Below are 16,666 nucleotides of genomic sequence, written 5' to 3' on the forward strand. Positions count from 1 at the left end.
CATCTCGATTTATTTTATTTATACATGTTTTAATGACGTTGAAAAATATGGTCAGACTGATCTATTATAATAAGAGAATACAAAAGACAAACTGCCGTGAAGTACTTGAAGTACTTGAAGTACTTGAAGGATTGTTTTGGATAAGAATAAGATCAAATTACACTTGAAATGAGTAAAATATGTTTTTATTTAACACAGTTTAAGGCCACAATCTCACATTCAGATCCAGACAAACAGACAAGAGACTAAACCAGAACCGGGTCTAAACCAGGTCTAAACCAGGACTAAACCAGGTCTAAACCAGGACTAAACCAGGTCTAAACCAGGTCTAAACCAGGTCTAAACAAGGTCTAAACCAGGTCTAAACCAGGTCTAAACCAGGTCTAAACCAGGACTAAACCAGGACTAAACAAGGTCTAAACCAGGTCTAAACCAGGACTAAACCAGGTCTAAACCAGGTCTAAACCAGGACTAAACCAGGTCTAAACCAGGACTAAACCAGGTCTAAACCAGGTCTGAACCAGGACTAAACCAGGTCTAAACCAGGTCTGAACCAGGACTAAACCAGGTCTAAACCAGGTCTGAACCAGGACTAAACCAGGTCTAAACCAGGTCTAAACCAGGACTAAACCAGGTCTAAACCAGGTCTAAACCAGGTCTAAACCAGGACTAAACCAGGACTAAACCAGGTCTAAACCAGGTCTAAACCAGGTCTAAACCAGGTCTAAACCAGGACTAAACCAGGTCTAAACCAGGACTAAACCAGGTCTAAACCAGGTCTAAACCAGGTCTAAACCAGGACTAAACCAGGTCTAAACCAGGACTAAACCAGGTCTAAACCAGGTCTAAACCAGGTCTAAACCAGGTCTAAGATCAAGCGCTGCCTTCCCAGATTTTCACAAAAACATTGAAATGTCATTTAAAAATATATATTTCAGGTTAATAATAATAATAATAATAATAATAATAATAATGTAACATTTAAATTAGAAAAAAGGTTTGGATCATTTTTAGTCTTTGAAAAGGAAAAGTCTCATGTTTTTTACAGAAACACTTCAGTTTGTTTAAGACTGAGAAAGTCCCACCTACAGGTGTGGTAAAGAGGTCAGAGGTCAGGGGTCAGGCGTAGAAGATGAGCTCTGGGATCTGGCCCCCCTGCACTCCGGTGCTGTCAGAAGGGTCAGAGGTCAGGGGTCAGGCGTAGAAGATGAGCTCTGGGATCTGGCCCCCCTGCACTCCGGTGCGGTCAGAAGGGTCAGAGGTCAGGGGTCAGGCGTAGAAGATGAGCTCTGGGATCTGGCCCCCCTGCACTCCGGTGCGGTCAGAAGGGTCAGAGGTCAGGGGTCAGGCGTAGAAGATGAGCTCTGGGATCTGGCCCCCCTGCACTCCGGTGCTGTCAGAAGGGTCAGAGGTCAGGGGTCAGGCGTAGAAGATGAGCTCTGGGATCTGGCCCCCCTGCACTCCGGTGCGGTCAGAAGGGTCAGAGGTCAGGGGTCAGGCGTAGAAGATGAGCTCTGGGATCTGGCCCCCCTGCACTCCGGTGCGGTCAGAAGGGTCAGAGGTCAGGGGTCAGGCGTAGAAGATGAGCTCTGGGATCTGGCCCCCCTGCACTCCGGTGCCGTTGGTGCTGTCAGAAGAACACTGGAACTGGAAGGTGACCCTGCCGCTCTGGACCTCGGTCATTCCTTCTTGTCCGAAGTAGCTGAGCTCGTTTCCGTCCAGGACGACGCTGGCCGTGTAGAAGGTGTCGGCCTCGATCTGGACCGGATGGTCAAAGAACACGGGGAACGTGCTGGACGAGCCGTCGGAGAAGTACTTGATGAGTCGATGTGCCATGGCCACGCCCTGGCGCTTCAGCTCGATGCGAGCGCTGTACTCGGCCGAGCCGCAGCTGGAGCCGTACAGACCGAAGCCGGCGATGAACACGCGCTTGTCCACGGCGAACTGGATGCTGTCGCAGCGCCCCCTGTACCGCCACTGGTTACTGCGGTAGGCGCAGGACTGGAAGCGGTGGCAGCGCTGCGGCGCCAGGCCTTTGCGAGGTTTGGTGCAGAACAGGAGCTCGGGTTTGTTGGCCGCCGTGTACCAGAGGAAGATGTCGTTGGTCTCGGTGAGCGTGAGGACGCCGGACTGCGCCGCTCCGTTGGCGAAGTCGTCCAGGCCCATGGTGGGCACGCGGATCATGTAGATGGCTTTGCCCAGGACCCGCCTCTTGTTCTCGATGCTGGGCTCCAGGTCCTGGCGCCCGCACTCGGCCTCGGCCCAGCTCAGCGCTGCCTCGAACACCACCATCTCTTTGGCGTTGAGCGTCTCGCGCTGCAGGATGCTCTCCAGCGTCGCCGTGTCGATGTCACAGAAACCCTCAGACTTGAGTGACAGCTCGGCCTGAGCGTCGATCACCTCCCAGCACCGCTCCGTCAGCTCGGGCTCCTCGAACAAACAGCTCTGAGACAGAAGCACACAGGCGTTCTTGGCACTCAGGCTCGTCTCCAGGAAGTTCACGCAGGCGCGCGCCAAGTGAGGGACGATGTACTTCTTTGCAGCGTAAAGAGTCGCCAAAACGGTGTCTGCGCAAAGGTCGATCTCGTCACAGTAAATGTACCTGAGGAAACAAGAGCAACAGTTCTTAACACGTTTATTCATCTGTCCCGAGCGGCGCACGCTCCGACCTACTTCAACATGGCCAGGAAAGAAGGCGGCTCCACGTCAGGGATCCGGATCTCCTCCTGGTCTTCTGCCAGTTCTCCATAGAACATGGCATGGAACACAGAGCTGCCCACAGCCAGAACGTACTGCAGAGACAACACACTTCAGACAAGGAGCTGGAGCTAAGAGCTAAGAGCTAAGAGCTAAGAGCTAAGAGCTAAGAGCTAAGAGCTAAGAGCTAGGAGCTAGGAGCTAAGAGCTAGGAGCTAGGAGCTAGGAGCTAGGAGCTAAGAGCTAAGAGCTAAGAGCTAAGAGCTAAGAGCTAAGAGCTAGGAGCTAGGAGCTAGGAGCTAAGAGCTAAGAGCTAAGAGCTAAGAGCTAAGAGCTAAGAGCTAGGAGCTAGGAGCTAGGAGCTAGGAGCTAGGAGCAGGGATGTCCTGGTCACGTGGTTTCAGACTCGATGGGAACCGGGCGTGGCCTCCAGATCATTGATCACATGTTGCTCTCATAGTTTGATCAGCGCTTTACATTTGGAGCCCATTATTATTCTCTCTCCTCCGTGTGACACATGAACATTTACTGCTGTAAAGCCCACACTTTACGGCAGGAAACTACTTTTGTTTTACACAACCTCACTCCACCTCACCCCTCGTCACTCCACCTCACCCCTCGTCACTCCACCTCACCCCTCGTCACCCCTCCTCACCCCTCCTCACCCCACCTCACTCCTCGTCACCCCCGTCTAACTCCACCTCACTCAGCCTCACCCCTCGCCACCCCCGCCTCACCCCGCCTCACCCCTCGTCACCCCGCCTCACCCCCCACATCACCCCTCGTCACCCCGCCTCACCCCCGCCTGGTCCTGGTCTAGTCCTGGTCTAGTCCTAGTCCTGGTTCAGGTTCAGTACCTTGTGTCCCGGGACCCTCTGTGTTCCTCCTGGAGGCCCCACCACAAAGTGCACGTCTGCCATCATCTCATTGTTGAACATGACCGAGTTCCTGTGAACACAGTTCAAGCTCATTTACACCAGAGCGGTCCCCAGACCGGCCCCGATCCCCCCCTAAAGCTAGAGTGTGAGGGGCGTGGCTAAAGCGAGTGTGTGTGAGGGGCGTGGCTAAAGCTAGAGAGTGTGAGGGGCGTGGCTAAAGCTAGTGCGTGTGAGGGGCGTGGCTAAAGCTAGTGCGTGTGAGGGGCGTGGCTAAAGCTAGTGCGTGTGAGGGGCGTGGCTAAAGCTAGTGTGTGAGGGGCGTGGCTAAAGCTAGTGTGTCTGAGGGGCGTGGCTAAAGCTAGTGTGTGAGGGGCGTGGCTAAAGCTAGTGTGTGTGAGGGGCGTGGCTAAAGCTAGTGTGTGTGAGGGGCGTGGCTAAAGCTAGTGTGTGAGGGGCGTGGCTAAAGCTAGTGTGTGAGGGGCGTGGCTAAAGCTAGTGTGTCTGAGGGGCGTGGCTAAAGCTAGTGTGTGTGAGGGGCGTGGCTAAAGCTAGTGTGTGAGGGGCGTGGCTAAAGCTAGTGTGTCTGAGGGGCGTGGCTAAAGCTAGTGTGTGTGAGGGGCGTGGCTAAAGCTAGTGTGTGAGGGGCGTGGCTAAAGCTAGTGCGTGTGAGGGGCGTGGCTAAAGCTAGTGCGTGTGAGGGGCGTGGCTAAAGCTAGTGTGTGAGGGGCGTGGCTAAAGCTAGTGTGTGTGAGGGGCGTGGCTAAAGCTAGTGTGTGTGAGGGGCGTGGCTAAAGCTAGTGTGTGTGAGGGGCGTGGCTAAAGCTAGTGTGTGTGAGGGGCGTGGCTAAAGCTAGTGTGTGTGAGGGGCGTGGCTAAAGCTAGTGTGTGTGAGGGGCGTGGCTAAAGCTAGTGTGTGTGAGGGGCGTGGCTAAAGCTAGTGTGTGTGAGGGGCATGGCTAAAGCTAGTGTGTGTGAGGGGCGTGGCTAAAGCTAGTGTGTGTGAGGGGCGTGGCTAAAGCTAGTGTGTGTGAGGGGCGTGGCTAAAGCTAGTGTGTGTGAGGGGCATGGCTAAAGCTAGTGTGTGTGAGGGGCGTGGCTAAAGCTAGTGTGTGTGAGGGGCGTGTCTAAACCTAGTGTGTGAGGGGCGTGGCTAAAGCTAGTGTGTGTGAGGGGCGTGTCTAAACCTAGTGTGTGAGGGGCGTGGCTAAAGCTAGTGTGTGTGAGGGGCGTGTCTAAACCTAGTGTGTGAGGGGCATGGCTAAAGCTAGCTTTTTCTTCACATTTTTGTACTTTTTTGTGTTTGTTGTAAGATTTTCTGAGCTCTTACCTCTCCCTGATGGAGCTCTGTGGGTGCTGTAGGTGCTCTGTAGGTGCTCTGTAGGTGTTCTTACCTCTCCCTGATGGTGGGGAACAGGCCCTGCCAGCTGCTTCCTGCCCCTGCGCTGCCCCCGCTGGCTGCACTGGAGGCTGCACTGGAGCTGCTGATGCTGAGGCTGAGGGTCTGCAGGACGCTGCTGCTGCTGCTGCTGCTGCTGCTGCTGCTGCTGCTGCTGCTCTCGGGGGGCTTCTGGGAGGGGAACAGCTCTCCTGCCATCCTCCGCCCGGGGCCTCGGCGCTGGGGCCCTCAGAGCAGGGGCCCCGGACACATGGCTCCACACACACTGACTCTGCTGAGGGAAGACAACCTGATGATGATGTCATTTCCTGAGGATCGAAACAGAGCGACAAACTAATGTGTCCAGAACGTTCTCCGCTCTGACCTTGGACTTGGTTTAGTCCTGGTCCAGACCTGGTTTAGTCCTGGTCCAGACCTGGTTTAGTCCTGGTCCAGACCTGGTTTAGTCCTGGTCCAGACCTGGTTTATTCCTGGTCCAGACTTGGTTTAGTCCTGGTCCAGACTTGGTTTAGTCCTGGTCCAGACTTGGTTTAGTCCTGGTCCAGACTTGGTTTAGTCCTGGTCCAGACTTGGTTTAGTCCTGGTCCAGACCTGGTTTAGTCCTGGTCCAGACCTGGTTTAGTCCTGGTCTAGTCCTGGTCCAGACTTGGTTTAGTCCTGGTCCAGACCTGGTTTAGTCCTGGTCCAGACTTGGTCCAGACCTAGTCTAGTCCTGGTCCAGACCTGGTTCAGTCCTGGTTTAGTCCTGGTTTAGTCCTGGTCCAGACCTGGTTTAGTCCTGGTCCTGGTCCAGACCTGGTCCAGTCCTGGTCCAGACCTGGTCCAGACCTGGTTTAGTCCTGGTTTAGTCCTGGTCCAGACCTGGTCCAGACCTGGTCTAGTCCTGGTCCAGACCTGGTCCAGACCTGGTCTAGTCCTGGTCTAGTCCTGGTCCAGACCTGGTCCAGACCTGGTCTAGTCCTGGTCCAGACCTGGTCCTGGTTTAGTCCTGGTCCAGACCTGGTTTAGTCCTGGTCCAGACCTTGTCCAGTCCTGGTCCAGACCTGGTTTAGTCCTGGTTTAGTCCTGGTCCAGACCTGGTCCTGGTTTAGTCCTGGTCTAGTCCTGGTCCAGACCTGGTTTAGTCCTGGTTTAGTTCTACAAACCGGAAACGCAGCAAACGGGCTGTAATTTAAATAAAGTATAAAGAAAACGTCGCCTCAGAACGTTTAATTGTTGCTAAAGCTAATGTAGCCATTGAATCCTCAAATCCAAACGTATTAAGCTCAAATAAACCATATATTTCAGTGTGAATAAGGACGAGCCGCTGGTTGAGCAAAACTACTTCTAAGACACTTAAAACCCGGCCGCGTTTGAAAGTGTAAACACGGCTAACCCGCGCGTCACGTCATCAGGCTAATGCTACGTTAGCTCCCGTAAACCCGTCACTGTCGCGCCAGACCCGAGTCAAACTTCACATAAACAGCGGGACTTACTGCACTGAGGCTCGGCTTGGATCAGAACAAATGTCCCGGGGGAGAGCTCATGTTTTATCCCGTGAAAAGTGTGTCGTTTGCGGGCTCCGTGGGGCTCGGTGTGTTAGCCTGGAGTTAGCGGATGTTAGCCTGGAGTTAGCGGATGTTAGCCTGCCGTGAGCCTGCTGTTAGCTGGGTGTTAGCTGGGTGTTAGCTGGGTGTTAGCTGGGTGTTAGCCTGCTGTTAATTATTTTGTATTTCATATGATGTAAAATAAAAAAAACAGAAAAAATAGAGGTTCTATAAGCCACAATAAAAAAGTTAGCCTGCTGTTAGCTGGGTGTTAGCCTGCTGCGAATTATTTTGTATTTCATATGATGTAAGATTAAAAAAAAATTAAAAACAGAGGTTCTATAAGCCGTTAAAAAAAAAAAAAGTTAGCCTGCTGTTAGCTTGCTGTTAGCCGGGTGTTAGCTGGATGTTAGCTTGCTGTTAGCCAGGTGTTAGCCGGGTGTTAGCTGGGTGTTAGCTTGCTGTTAGCCGGGTGTTAGCTGGGTGTTAGCCGGGTGTTAGCTGAGTGTTAGCTGAGTGTTAGCTGGGTGTTAGCTTGCTGTTAGCTGGGTGTTAGCCTGCCTCCTTTTGCGATCTCTATCCCGCTCGGGAGATCGGGTGCGCTTGTTTTCAATACCATCTTCGCCCTGCTTATGAAATTCACCACGGAACGATACAACCGCTATTTCATCGATCTTTTAAGTCTTCTGGGCGCGTTAAGCACCTTGACAAATGATTGCTCGTCAAAAAAGAAGTTCAATTATGCCACGTTCTAGTACATGTGTCAATAATAATTTTACCAAAAGATATTATGCATTACTAAGCTGAAGCTGTTGTGTTTAATGTATTTTTGTAAAGATGTGTTGTATAAATAATATTTGATACATTCCACACACTCTCATATGTATTACAGACGAATGTATGTCATGTATGTTCATTAACATACACTGTCCCAATCAGATAAATACATATAATAATGATGATGATGATGATGATGATGATGATGATAATAATGATGATGATGATGATAATAATGATGATATCCATCCATCCATCCATTTTCTACCGCTTGTTCCCTTTTTGGGGTCGCGGGTGACTGGAGCCTATCCCAGTGACTTTGGGCCTTAGGCAATGATAATATCTATTATTAGTATTATTAGTATCAATTATAATAATAATAATAATGCATTTCATCAATAGTGAAACAAGCACTTTTACATTGTAATAACAACACAATTCCCAATTTGAGAATAATAATTCCCATTTGGACACATAGTGGACATGACTCTCAACATGTCCTAGAAAGATTGACCCATTGGCCGTGGATTTTTACAGTAAAAGCCCATTTTGTTCGGCCGCACTGCCACTTTAAAACAGGCTCTTTTACGGTGTAATAACAATTACAAATCTTATTTATATTTATGGATAAATCACAGACAAAGCCCTGAAATTATTACAACAATCCAATATAATACATCTGATTGGGAAATAGACAATAAACGCTCATTTTTATTGCATTACATTTCAATTACATTTCCATTACTTCTTCATCCTCTTTTTACTTAATTTTACGTTATACAGGTGAATATATATATTTGATTGTCATAATGGGTCTTTTTTCTCAGGAAAGATACTCTTATCACTTGCTAATAGTGAGCAGCGCCACGCCCTGTGGACAATAAGATCAGATAACATATGCCTTTAATGTCCACACATGGGGAAATTTCGTTGTTGCAACGCAGGTAGATACAGAGGAAAAGGACAGATAACTTATAGGAAGTTTAATAAACACTCTTAATAGAAGAACTCTTACAAACAACATCAAATGGCTTCTAAATGGCTTATAAACAAAATCAAATCAAGCCCCATAGAGATTTGCTCACCTGTCACACAGGCCGACAGAGGTGGACACACCGATGATCATCCCAGTCTGCTGCATCAATCCACCACAGTAGGAATAGTAATAAACTTTAGTCAAGTTTCAGAATAAACTGACTAAACCAAACCAGCACAGATTGTATACTAGCTTTATACTTTACTTTATGCAAACACCTTTAATCTTCCAAGAACTCACAGCAGTTTATTTATTGTTGTACACATACATCTGACATGCTCATACCAAGTCCATTTGAACTCCAAAGTATCTACGCAATGAGATTTGTTAAATGACCTGTCCCTGTACACATATCATGGCTTTTATTGTCCTGGGGTCTACTACAGCCTCTTCACTTGGCATTGTCTCACCAATCTTTAACATCTTTCATCTTTTGCTGGACAATTCACATAGCGTGGGTAGTTGATAGGTCTTATTATGGTTCCTCATCTGCTATTAGCCACTTGATACCTTCTACTTGCGATAAGGCTACCACATGTTTGAAACTTCATTACCCTTGTTCACTCACTTGTATGTGCAGCAGGAAATTAGACACTTACATTTTATATTAATCAAAAATAGTATAAATATGGATAGCTCATATAGGTGTATCGATTTGAAATGTCTGCTAAAAGACATCCGAAAACATGATATTTATGCCTAGTTTAGGTCAGAGGATCTTCAACAGATGATGCAACAGATCAGTCATATTCACAACCTAATCAACTGATGGCTTCTCCGTAATGGCAGCTCGCACTTACGAGTACGAGAAACTTCAATCTGGCATATATACACAATGATCAGATTTATTACTTCAATTTCAATTCACTTTATTTTTGCAACGCCTGAAATCAGAACAAAGGTTGCCTCAAAGGGTGACTGTCAAAAACAGATTTCACAACATACATAGGATATTGTCAAATGTCGCAGCGTCCCCCGTCCTCCTCCTTCTCGGCCAGGAAAAACTAAAAAACCTCTTTGGGAAAAAGTAGAAACCTGGAGGAGTTCCGCGGTGAAGCAGAGATCTGACTCCCTCAGACGGACAGATGAACGTGAAGGAGACAGAGAGTGGAGGTGGAGCCACTCAGGAGGAGAACCAGAGAGTTGAGGAGCATCTGGTTCCACAGGTCATTGATGAGCCTCTTCCACTCCTGGAGGGGAAGTGGGAGAAGAAGAAAAGGCAATGAACAGTTTGCAAGTGAAATTAAATATTGTTGATCGAATAAGTCAGAAGAAGAGGACAGAGCTCAAGCTGCCATACTTCCCCCAGCACAGTTGCTGCTAGGGCAGCGGAGCTGAAACTTATATTTCTGTTATAACTGGTCTGACCATAAGTCATTTCAAAGAGGAACGTTTTAAGCCGAGACTTAAATGAAGAGACTGTGTCGGCCTCTTTAACAAGGACAGGAGCTCTACCTCCTTCTGTGCTTTTAGAGACTCTTGGGACCACCAGAAGGCTCTACCTCCTTCTGTGCTTTTAGAGACTCTTGGGACCACCAGAAGGCTCTACCTCCTACTGTGCTTTTAGAGACTCTTGGGACCACCAGAAGGCTCTACCTCCTACTGTGCTTTTAGAGACTCTTGGGACCACCAGAAGGCTCTACCTCCTACTGTGCTTTTAGAGACTCTTGGGACCACCAGAAGGCTCTACCTCCTACTGTGCTTTTAGAGACTCTTGGGACCACCAGAAGGCTCTACCTCCTACTGTGCTTTTAGAGACTCTTGGGACCACCAGAAGGCCAGCATTTTGAGAGCGAAGAGCTCTGTTTGGATGATAATGAAAATGAGTAGCAAAAATGAGTCGAACTGGAGGCTACACGGACATTGTCCAGTGAGACTATCAGCTCAGATAAAGCGTCTCGTAGACGTTTTGGGCCCACCACAATAACCTTGGCTTTTTTCAGGATTAAGAAGCAGATGATTTAGTGGCATCCAGGTTTTTATCTCCTTCACACAAGCACTAAGTCTGTCCACTTGATCAGGTTTCATTGCTAAATACAGCTGAGTGTCGTCTGCAGAGCAGTGGAAGTTAATGCCTGTGACCTGATCATGTGACCTAACGGCAGCATGTAAAGAGGAAACAGAACTGGACCAAGTACTGACCCCTGTGGCACACACCATACGTTACCGTACATTACAAAATGGACACATCCAGTGTTCCCTCCGGACTTTTTCCAGTTGGTCGATGGGGACGCCATCTTTCACAAGCGTCGTGGGACCATCTTTCACAAGCGTTGCACCTTCAACCCATAAGCCATATGAATTATTCCTTCACCTCAGCAAGATTTCACTACAGTTTGATAATACATACCCACGGAAATACTTCATCGCCGTTGTCCTCTAAATAGAAACAAAATAGAAAAACATTGCTTTTAGAGCAGCAAATCAGTGTTATTTCAGGACAGAACACAACTCCTCAATAACCACCATATTTCCAAGCTTTATGTAAATGTCGGAATTACAACAAGCCAATTGCAATTGCAGCAATCCCCACTTCTCATCTTAGATACAAAATAAGAAATCCTAACCAGATTGATTCATGATCTGCAGTGGCAGACTCTCCCTCGCACTGGCCATTCGGACGATGGACGTGTCCAGCTGCAGCTCTTGGACAAAAGGGAAAGTCTTTTACAGCTCTTTAGCCATCTACATCACAAAAAGCCTCGGATAATCATAGATCATGCCACCTGTTGCTTACATGTGTTCAATCATGTATGAAAGTGTGAAGTATTGTCACAAAATGGGGAAACTCACTCGGCAAACTACATTGTAAAGGCAGAATGTGGATGAAACAATTACACACTATTCATTCAAATAGTTAGGTTCCCAGAACCACCAGAATCCACAGTTGTTGCTGTGCAGACCACCACAACTGCTCCATGCCATTTCTTTCCTATCCAATCCATTTTGGAATAGGAATTCCTCCTCATTTTCAGGTATTCACTGTAACACACATTATCAGAACTTCCACTGCTCTGGACACTACACTGTATTTATCAATGAACCCGATCAGAGCCATCAAGGAGATGGACTTAGTACTTGTGTGAAGGAGATAAAAACCTGGATGACACTTAATTATCTGCTTCTTAACACTTAAAAAAGGCCAAGGTCATTGTGCTGGTCCTAAACATGTACGAGGCCCTTTATCTGAGCAGATAGTCTCACTGAAGCCTCCAGTTCTACTGTAAGAAACCTCAGAGTCTGATTGGACCAGGAGCTCTCATTTACAGCTCATAAAAAAACACCTGAAAAGCTATTGTGAAAAATCAGGTACAAATCCAGGTTTACTGTGTCCTAAACGCTCCGTAAAAAGCATTCCACTGGTTCAAAACGCATCAGCACGAGAGCTACAGGAACTAGGAGAGCATATGATGCATATGATGCATATGATGCATATGATGCATATGATGCATATGATGCATATGATGCATATGATGCATATGATGCATATCATGCATATGATGCATATGATGCATATGATGCATATGATGCATATCATGCATATGATGCATATGATGCATATGATGCATATCATGCATATGATGCATATGATGCATATCATGCATATGATGCATATCATGCATATCATGCATATCATGCATATGATGCATATTCTGTTGCTTAAAACAATGTTTGGGAAGCCCTCCAACACAACTGTTGTCATGATTTACAACTGTACATTTAAAAAAAAAAATTGCAAGGGGGAATGAAAGCACTCACATTTGTAAACTTGAAATTCACACAAAAAGTGACATCACACAGACCTCAGTCTTTTAGCTGCACGATCTGAGTCCTCCTGCTCAGTTTGGCTCTGTGCAGGATCAACAAAGTACACCTTGTCGCTTCTGGCATTTATGTACTAAAAAATAAAAAGGCAGCATCTTACACATAATATTAGAACATAATTGAATAGTATTGTAACATAATTGCTCAATTTGTTTACATCTTACCAACAACTTCCAATGAGCATTGTTTATGTTGACACATGCCATCATACTCTTCAAAATTGACCTGCAAAAGACCGAAGACTTCAGAAATCCTTGCCTTACACACACACACACACACACACACACACACATCATTAGGTTCTATACTTAAAATAGGCATCACAGTGATGTTAGAGGTTTGACCAAAGCTCTGCTTCTGTGCATTACCTCTGAAAGAGCTGAGCGGGCTACGGCTTCCCTCTCTCGAAAAAGGACATGTGTATGTATTGTAAAAGTTAGATTTTGATGAAATTATGCCAAAATTACACATGGCATCATTACATATACATCTGCAGTCCCCAGCAATAAAAGTCCCCAGCAATAAAAGGGACAACCCACATATTTGGATCTAATGAATTAAGGAAATGCACATACGAGTCAAACTTGATTACCTCCCCATTTAGCCATAGATGTGGTCGCAGGGTACACAGCTCGCTATGCCGAATTGTGATGGTGTCCCCTATGGGAGTCTTAATGGCTGCCACGGCTACTTCAGTTCTTGGCCTCTGCCACAAACTGTGAAGCTTTTGTACAGTATATTAGGAATGGTATAATGTATATATATATATATATATATATATATATATATATAAATATATATTACACACACACACACACACACATATATATTACTAACTAGTATGTCGGCCATCTTGTATATACCTGTTTCTGGAAAAGAAAGGGCTTCTGGATTGCTGACACATAGATTCCTTTCCAGGACCTGCTTTTCCGTGACTTCCTCCACTTTTCAATAAGGACCTGATAGGTCTGCATCACATTGTGTTGAAGTTACTGAACTGCATTCATGTCTAGGGTACTACAAATTTCTGTTTGACACCAACTACATGTGGATTGCCCATCAATAACTAACAAAATAAGTAATAAGATGAAGTACCCTTGTGGTGAAGTCGCGGAGGGAATCTTTGTATTCAGGCAACAGAGTGCGATGGCTGCTGCGTACTGGACCACATCATCCAGTCTCGTGTAGCGCCTTGAATGGAACCTAAAATGAAGTGACATACATCAATAGTAATGTGTTAAGGCAAGAAAGCAGTCAGGAGGACTATTTTGTCCCCTGCAAGGCCTGAGCAATAAGTCATCCAAAGTGCTTTCCAGACATGTAACATTCATTCCATTCACAGTCCACAATATACTCAAGACTGAAATACATATAACATTGGCTTAGTCATGGGTCACTAGTACGGTCATATGACTAGAAGGTCAAGGCTGTTGTTGAATCATCTCCCACAGAAAAGTCTCTCATCCTCTTAAAGTGATCGGCTCCCAGTTATTTCACAACTCAACGCTTTAAAAAAATGGATACAGTTTTTGCCAACCATTCACCTCAAATGCTTGAGGTGCCATTGGCTCTTCTCCATGAACCCTTGACTTTTATTGTCTGTGGTGATGTTCTACAGAAAGTTCATAAAGTCAAAAGGTACATGGGTTAGTGGCTCCTCATTTGCAGATGAATATTTATGGAAATGCAATGTGATTACTTGTTTTTAAAGGTTTTGGAGGAGTCTGTATTTGTTGGACGCCTTCAAGTGCAGCGCACCCTTCAAGTGCAGCGCACCCTTCAAGTACAGCGCACCCTTCAAGTACACCGCACCCTTCAAGTACACCGCACCCTTCAAGTACACCGCACCCTTCAAGTGCAGCGCACCCTTCAAGTACACCGCACCCTTCAAGTACACCGCACCCTTCAAGTACACCGCACCCTTCAAGTGCAGCGCACCCTTCAAGTGCAGCGCACCCTTCAAGTGCAGCGCACCCTTCAAGTACAGCGCACCCTTCAAGTGCAGCGCACCCTTCAAGTGCAGCGCACCCTTCAAGTACACCGCACCCTTCAAGTACACCGCACCCTTCAAGTACACCGCACCCTTCAAGTACACCGCACCCTTCAAGTACACCGCACCCTTCAAGTGCAGCGCACCCTTCAAGTACACCGCACCCTTCAAGTACACCGCACCCTTCAAGTACACCGCACCCTTCAAGTGCAGCGCACCCTTCAAGTGCAGCGCACCCTTCAAGTACAGCGCACCCTTCAAGTACACCGCACCCTTCAAGTACACCGCACCCTTCAAGTGCAGCGCACCCTTCAAGTACAGCGCACCCTTCAAGTACAGCGCACCCTTCAAGTACACCGCACCCTTCAAGTACACCGCACCCTTCAAGTGCAGCGCACCCTTCAAGTACAGCGCACCCTTCAAGTACACCGCACCCTTCAAGTACACCGCACCCTTCAAGTGCAGCGCACCCTTCAAGTACAGCGCACCCTTCAAGTACACCGCACCCTTCAAGTACACCGCACCCTTCAAGTGCAGCGCACCCTTCAAGTAAACCGCACCCTTCAAGTACACCGCACCCTTCAAGTACACCGCACCCTTCAAGTGCAGCGCACCCTTCAAGTACACCGCACCCTTCAAGTACAGCGCACCCTTCAAGTACACCGCACCCTTCAAGTACACCGCACCCTTCAAGTACACCGCACCCTTCAAGTGCAGCGCACCCTTCAAGTACACTGCACCCTTCAAGTGCAGCGCACCCTTCAAGTACACCGCACCCTTCAAGTACACCGCACCCTTCAAGTACAGCGCACCCTTCAAGTACACCGCACCCTTCAAGTACACCGCACCCTTCAAGTACACCGCACCCTCAAGTGCAGCGCACCCTTCAAGTACACCGCACCCTTCAAGTGCAGCGCACCCTTCAAGTACACCGCACCCTTCAAGTACACCGCACCCTTCAAGTACACCGCACCCTTCAAGTACACCGCACCCTTCAAGTGCAGCGCACCCTTCAAGTACACCGCACCCTTCAAGTACAGCGCACCCTTCAAGTACACCGCACCCTTCAAGTACACCGCACCCTTCAAGTACACCGCACCCTTCAAGTACACCGCACCCTTCAAGTACACCGCACCCTTCAAGTGCAGCGCACCCTTCAAGTACACCGCACCCTTCAAGTACACCGCACCCTTCAAGTACACCGCACCCTTCAAGTACAGCGTACCCTTCAAGTACACCGCACCCTTCAAGTGCAGCGCACCCTTCAAGTACACCGCACCCTTCAAGTACACCGCACCCTTCAAGTACACCGCACCCTTCAAGTGCAGCTCACCCTTCAAGTGCAGCGCACCCTTCAAGTACACCGCACCCTTCAAGTACAGCGCACCCTTCAAGTACACCGCACCCTTCAAGTACACCGCACCCTTCAAGTACGCCGCACCCTTCAAGTACACCGCACCCTTCAAGTACAGCGTACCCTTCAAGTACACCGCACCCTTCAAGTACACCGCACCCTTCAAGTGCACCGCACCCTTCAAGTGCAGCGCACCCTTCAAGTACACCGCACCCTTCAAGTACAGCGTACCCTTCAAGTACAGCGCACCCTTCAAGTACACCGCACCCTTCAAGTACACCGCACCCTTCAAGTACAGCGTACCCTTCAAGTGCAGCGCACCCTTCAAGTACACCGCACCCTTCAAGTACACCGCACCCTTCAAGTACACCGCACCCTTCAAGTACAGCGTACCCTTCAAGTACACCGCACCCTTCAAGTACACCGCACCCTTCATGTACACCGCACCCTTCAAGTACACCGCACCCTTCAAGTACACCGCACCCTTCAAGTGCAGCGCACCCCTCAAGTACACCGCACCCTTCAAGTGCAGCACACCCTTCAAGTACACCGCACCCTTCAAGTGCAGCGCACCCTTCAAGTACACCGCACCCTTCAAGTACACCGCACCCTTCAAGTACACCGCACCCTTCAAGTGCAGCGCACCCTTCAAGTACACCGCACCCTTCAAGTACAGCGTACCCTTCAAGTACACCGCACCCTTCAAGTACACCGCACCCTTCAAGTACACCGCACCCTTCAAGTGCAGCGCACCCTTCAAGTACACCGCACCCTTCAAGTACACCGCACCCTTCAAGTACACCGCACCCTTCAAGTGCAGCGCACCCTTCAAGTGCAGCGCACCCTTCAAGTACAGCGCACCCTTCAAGTACACCGCACCCTTCAAGTACACCGCACCCTTCAAGTGCAGCGCACCCTTCAAGTACAGCGCACCCTTCAAGTACAGCGCACCCTTCAAGTACACCGCACCCTTCAAGTACACCGCACCCTTCAAGTGCAGCGCACCCTTCAAGTACAGCGCACCCTTCAAGTACACCGCACCCTTCAAGTACACCGCACCCTTCAAGTGCAGCGCACCCTTCAAGTGCAGCGCACCCTTCAAGTAAACCGCACCCTTCAAGTACACCGCACCCTTCAAGTACACCGCACCCTTCAAGTACACCGCACCCTTCAAGTGCAGCGCACCC

At 48.4% G+C, this 16,666-nt stretch overlaps 1 protein-coding gene across 1 annotated transcript; it reads right to left on the reverse strand.

Annotated features, from left to right (window-relative positions):
• Positions 1-1,138: 1,138 nt before the first annotated feature.
• On the reverse strand, positions 1,139-5,245 carry LOC140377889 (BTB/POZ domain-containing protein 3-like). The gene is made up of 4 exons (XM_072463498.1): positions 4,967-5,245; positions 3,555-3,645; positions 2,674-2,792; positions 1,139-2,602 (listed from the first exon to the last, which is right to left on the reverse strand). Exons 1-4 carry the CDS (start codon positions 5,167-5,169, stop codon positions 1,570-1,572), a joined length of 1,446 nt encoding a protein of 481 aa, XP_072319599.1. The 5' UTR covers positions 5,170-5,245; the 3' UTR covers positions 1,139-1,569.
• Between the last annotated feature and the right edge of the window lie 11,421 nt (positions 5,246-16,666).

Source organism: Eucyclogobius newberryi, unplaced genomic scaffold, assembly GCF_026437365.1.
Source record: "Eucyclogobius newberryi isolate DKJ021-1_F unplaced genomic scaffold, fEucNew1.0.hap1 SCAF_4, whole genome shotgun sequence".
Taxonomy (NCBI): Eukaryota; Metazoa; Chordata; class Actinopteri; order Gobiiformes; family Gobiidae; genus Eucyclogobius; species Eucyclogobius newberryi.

Excerpts from the sequence above, each read along its gene's own strand:
- LOC140377889 (XM_072463498.1), bottom strand. The coding sequence starts at position 5,169 with ATGGCAGGAGAGCTGTTCCCCTCCCAGAAGCCCCCCGAGAGCAGCAGC. Across the intron at positions 2,793-3,554 it reads AGAGGGTCCCGGGACACAAG|TACGTTCTGGCTGTGGGCAG; the intron begins GTACTGAACCTG and ends TTGTCTCTGCAG. Across the intron at positions 2,603-2,673 it reads TCTTTCCTGGCCATGTTGAA|GTACATTTACTGTGACGAGA; the intron begins GTAGGTCGGAGC and ends TTGTTTCCTCAG.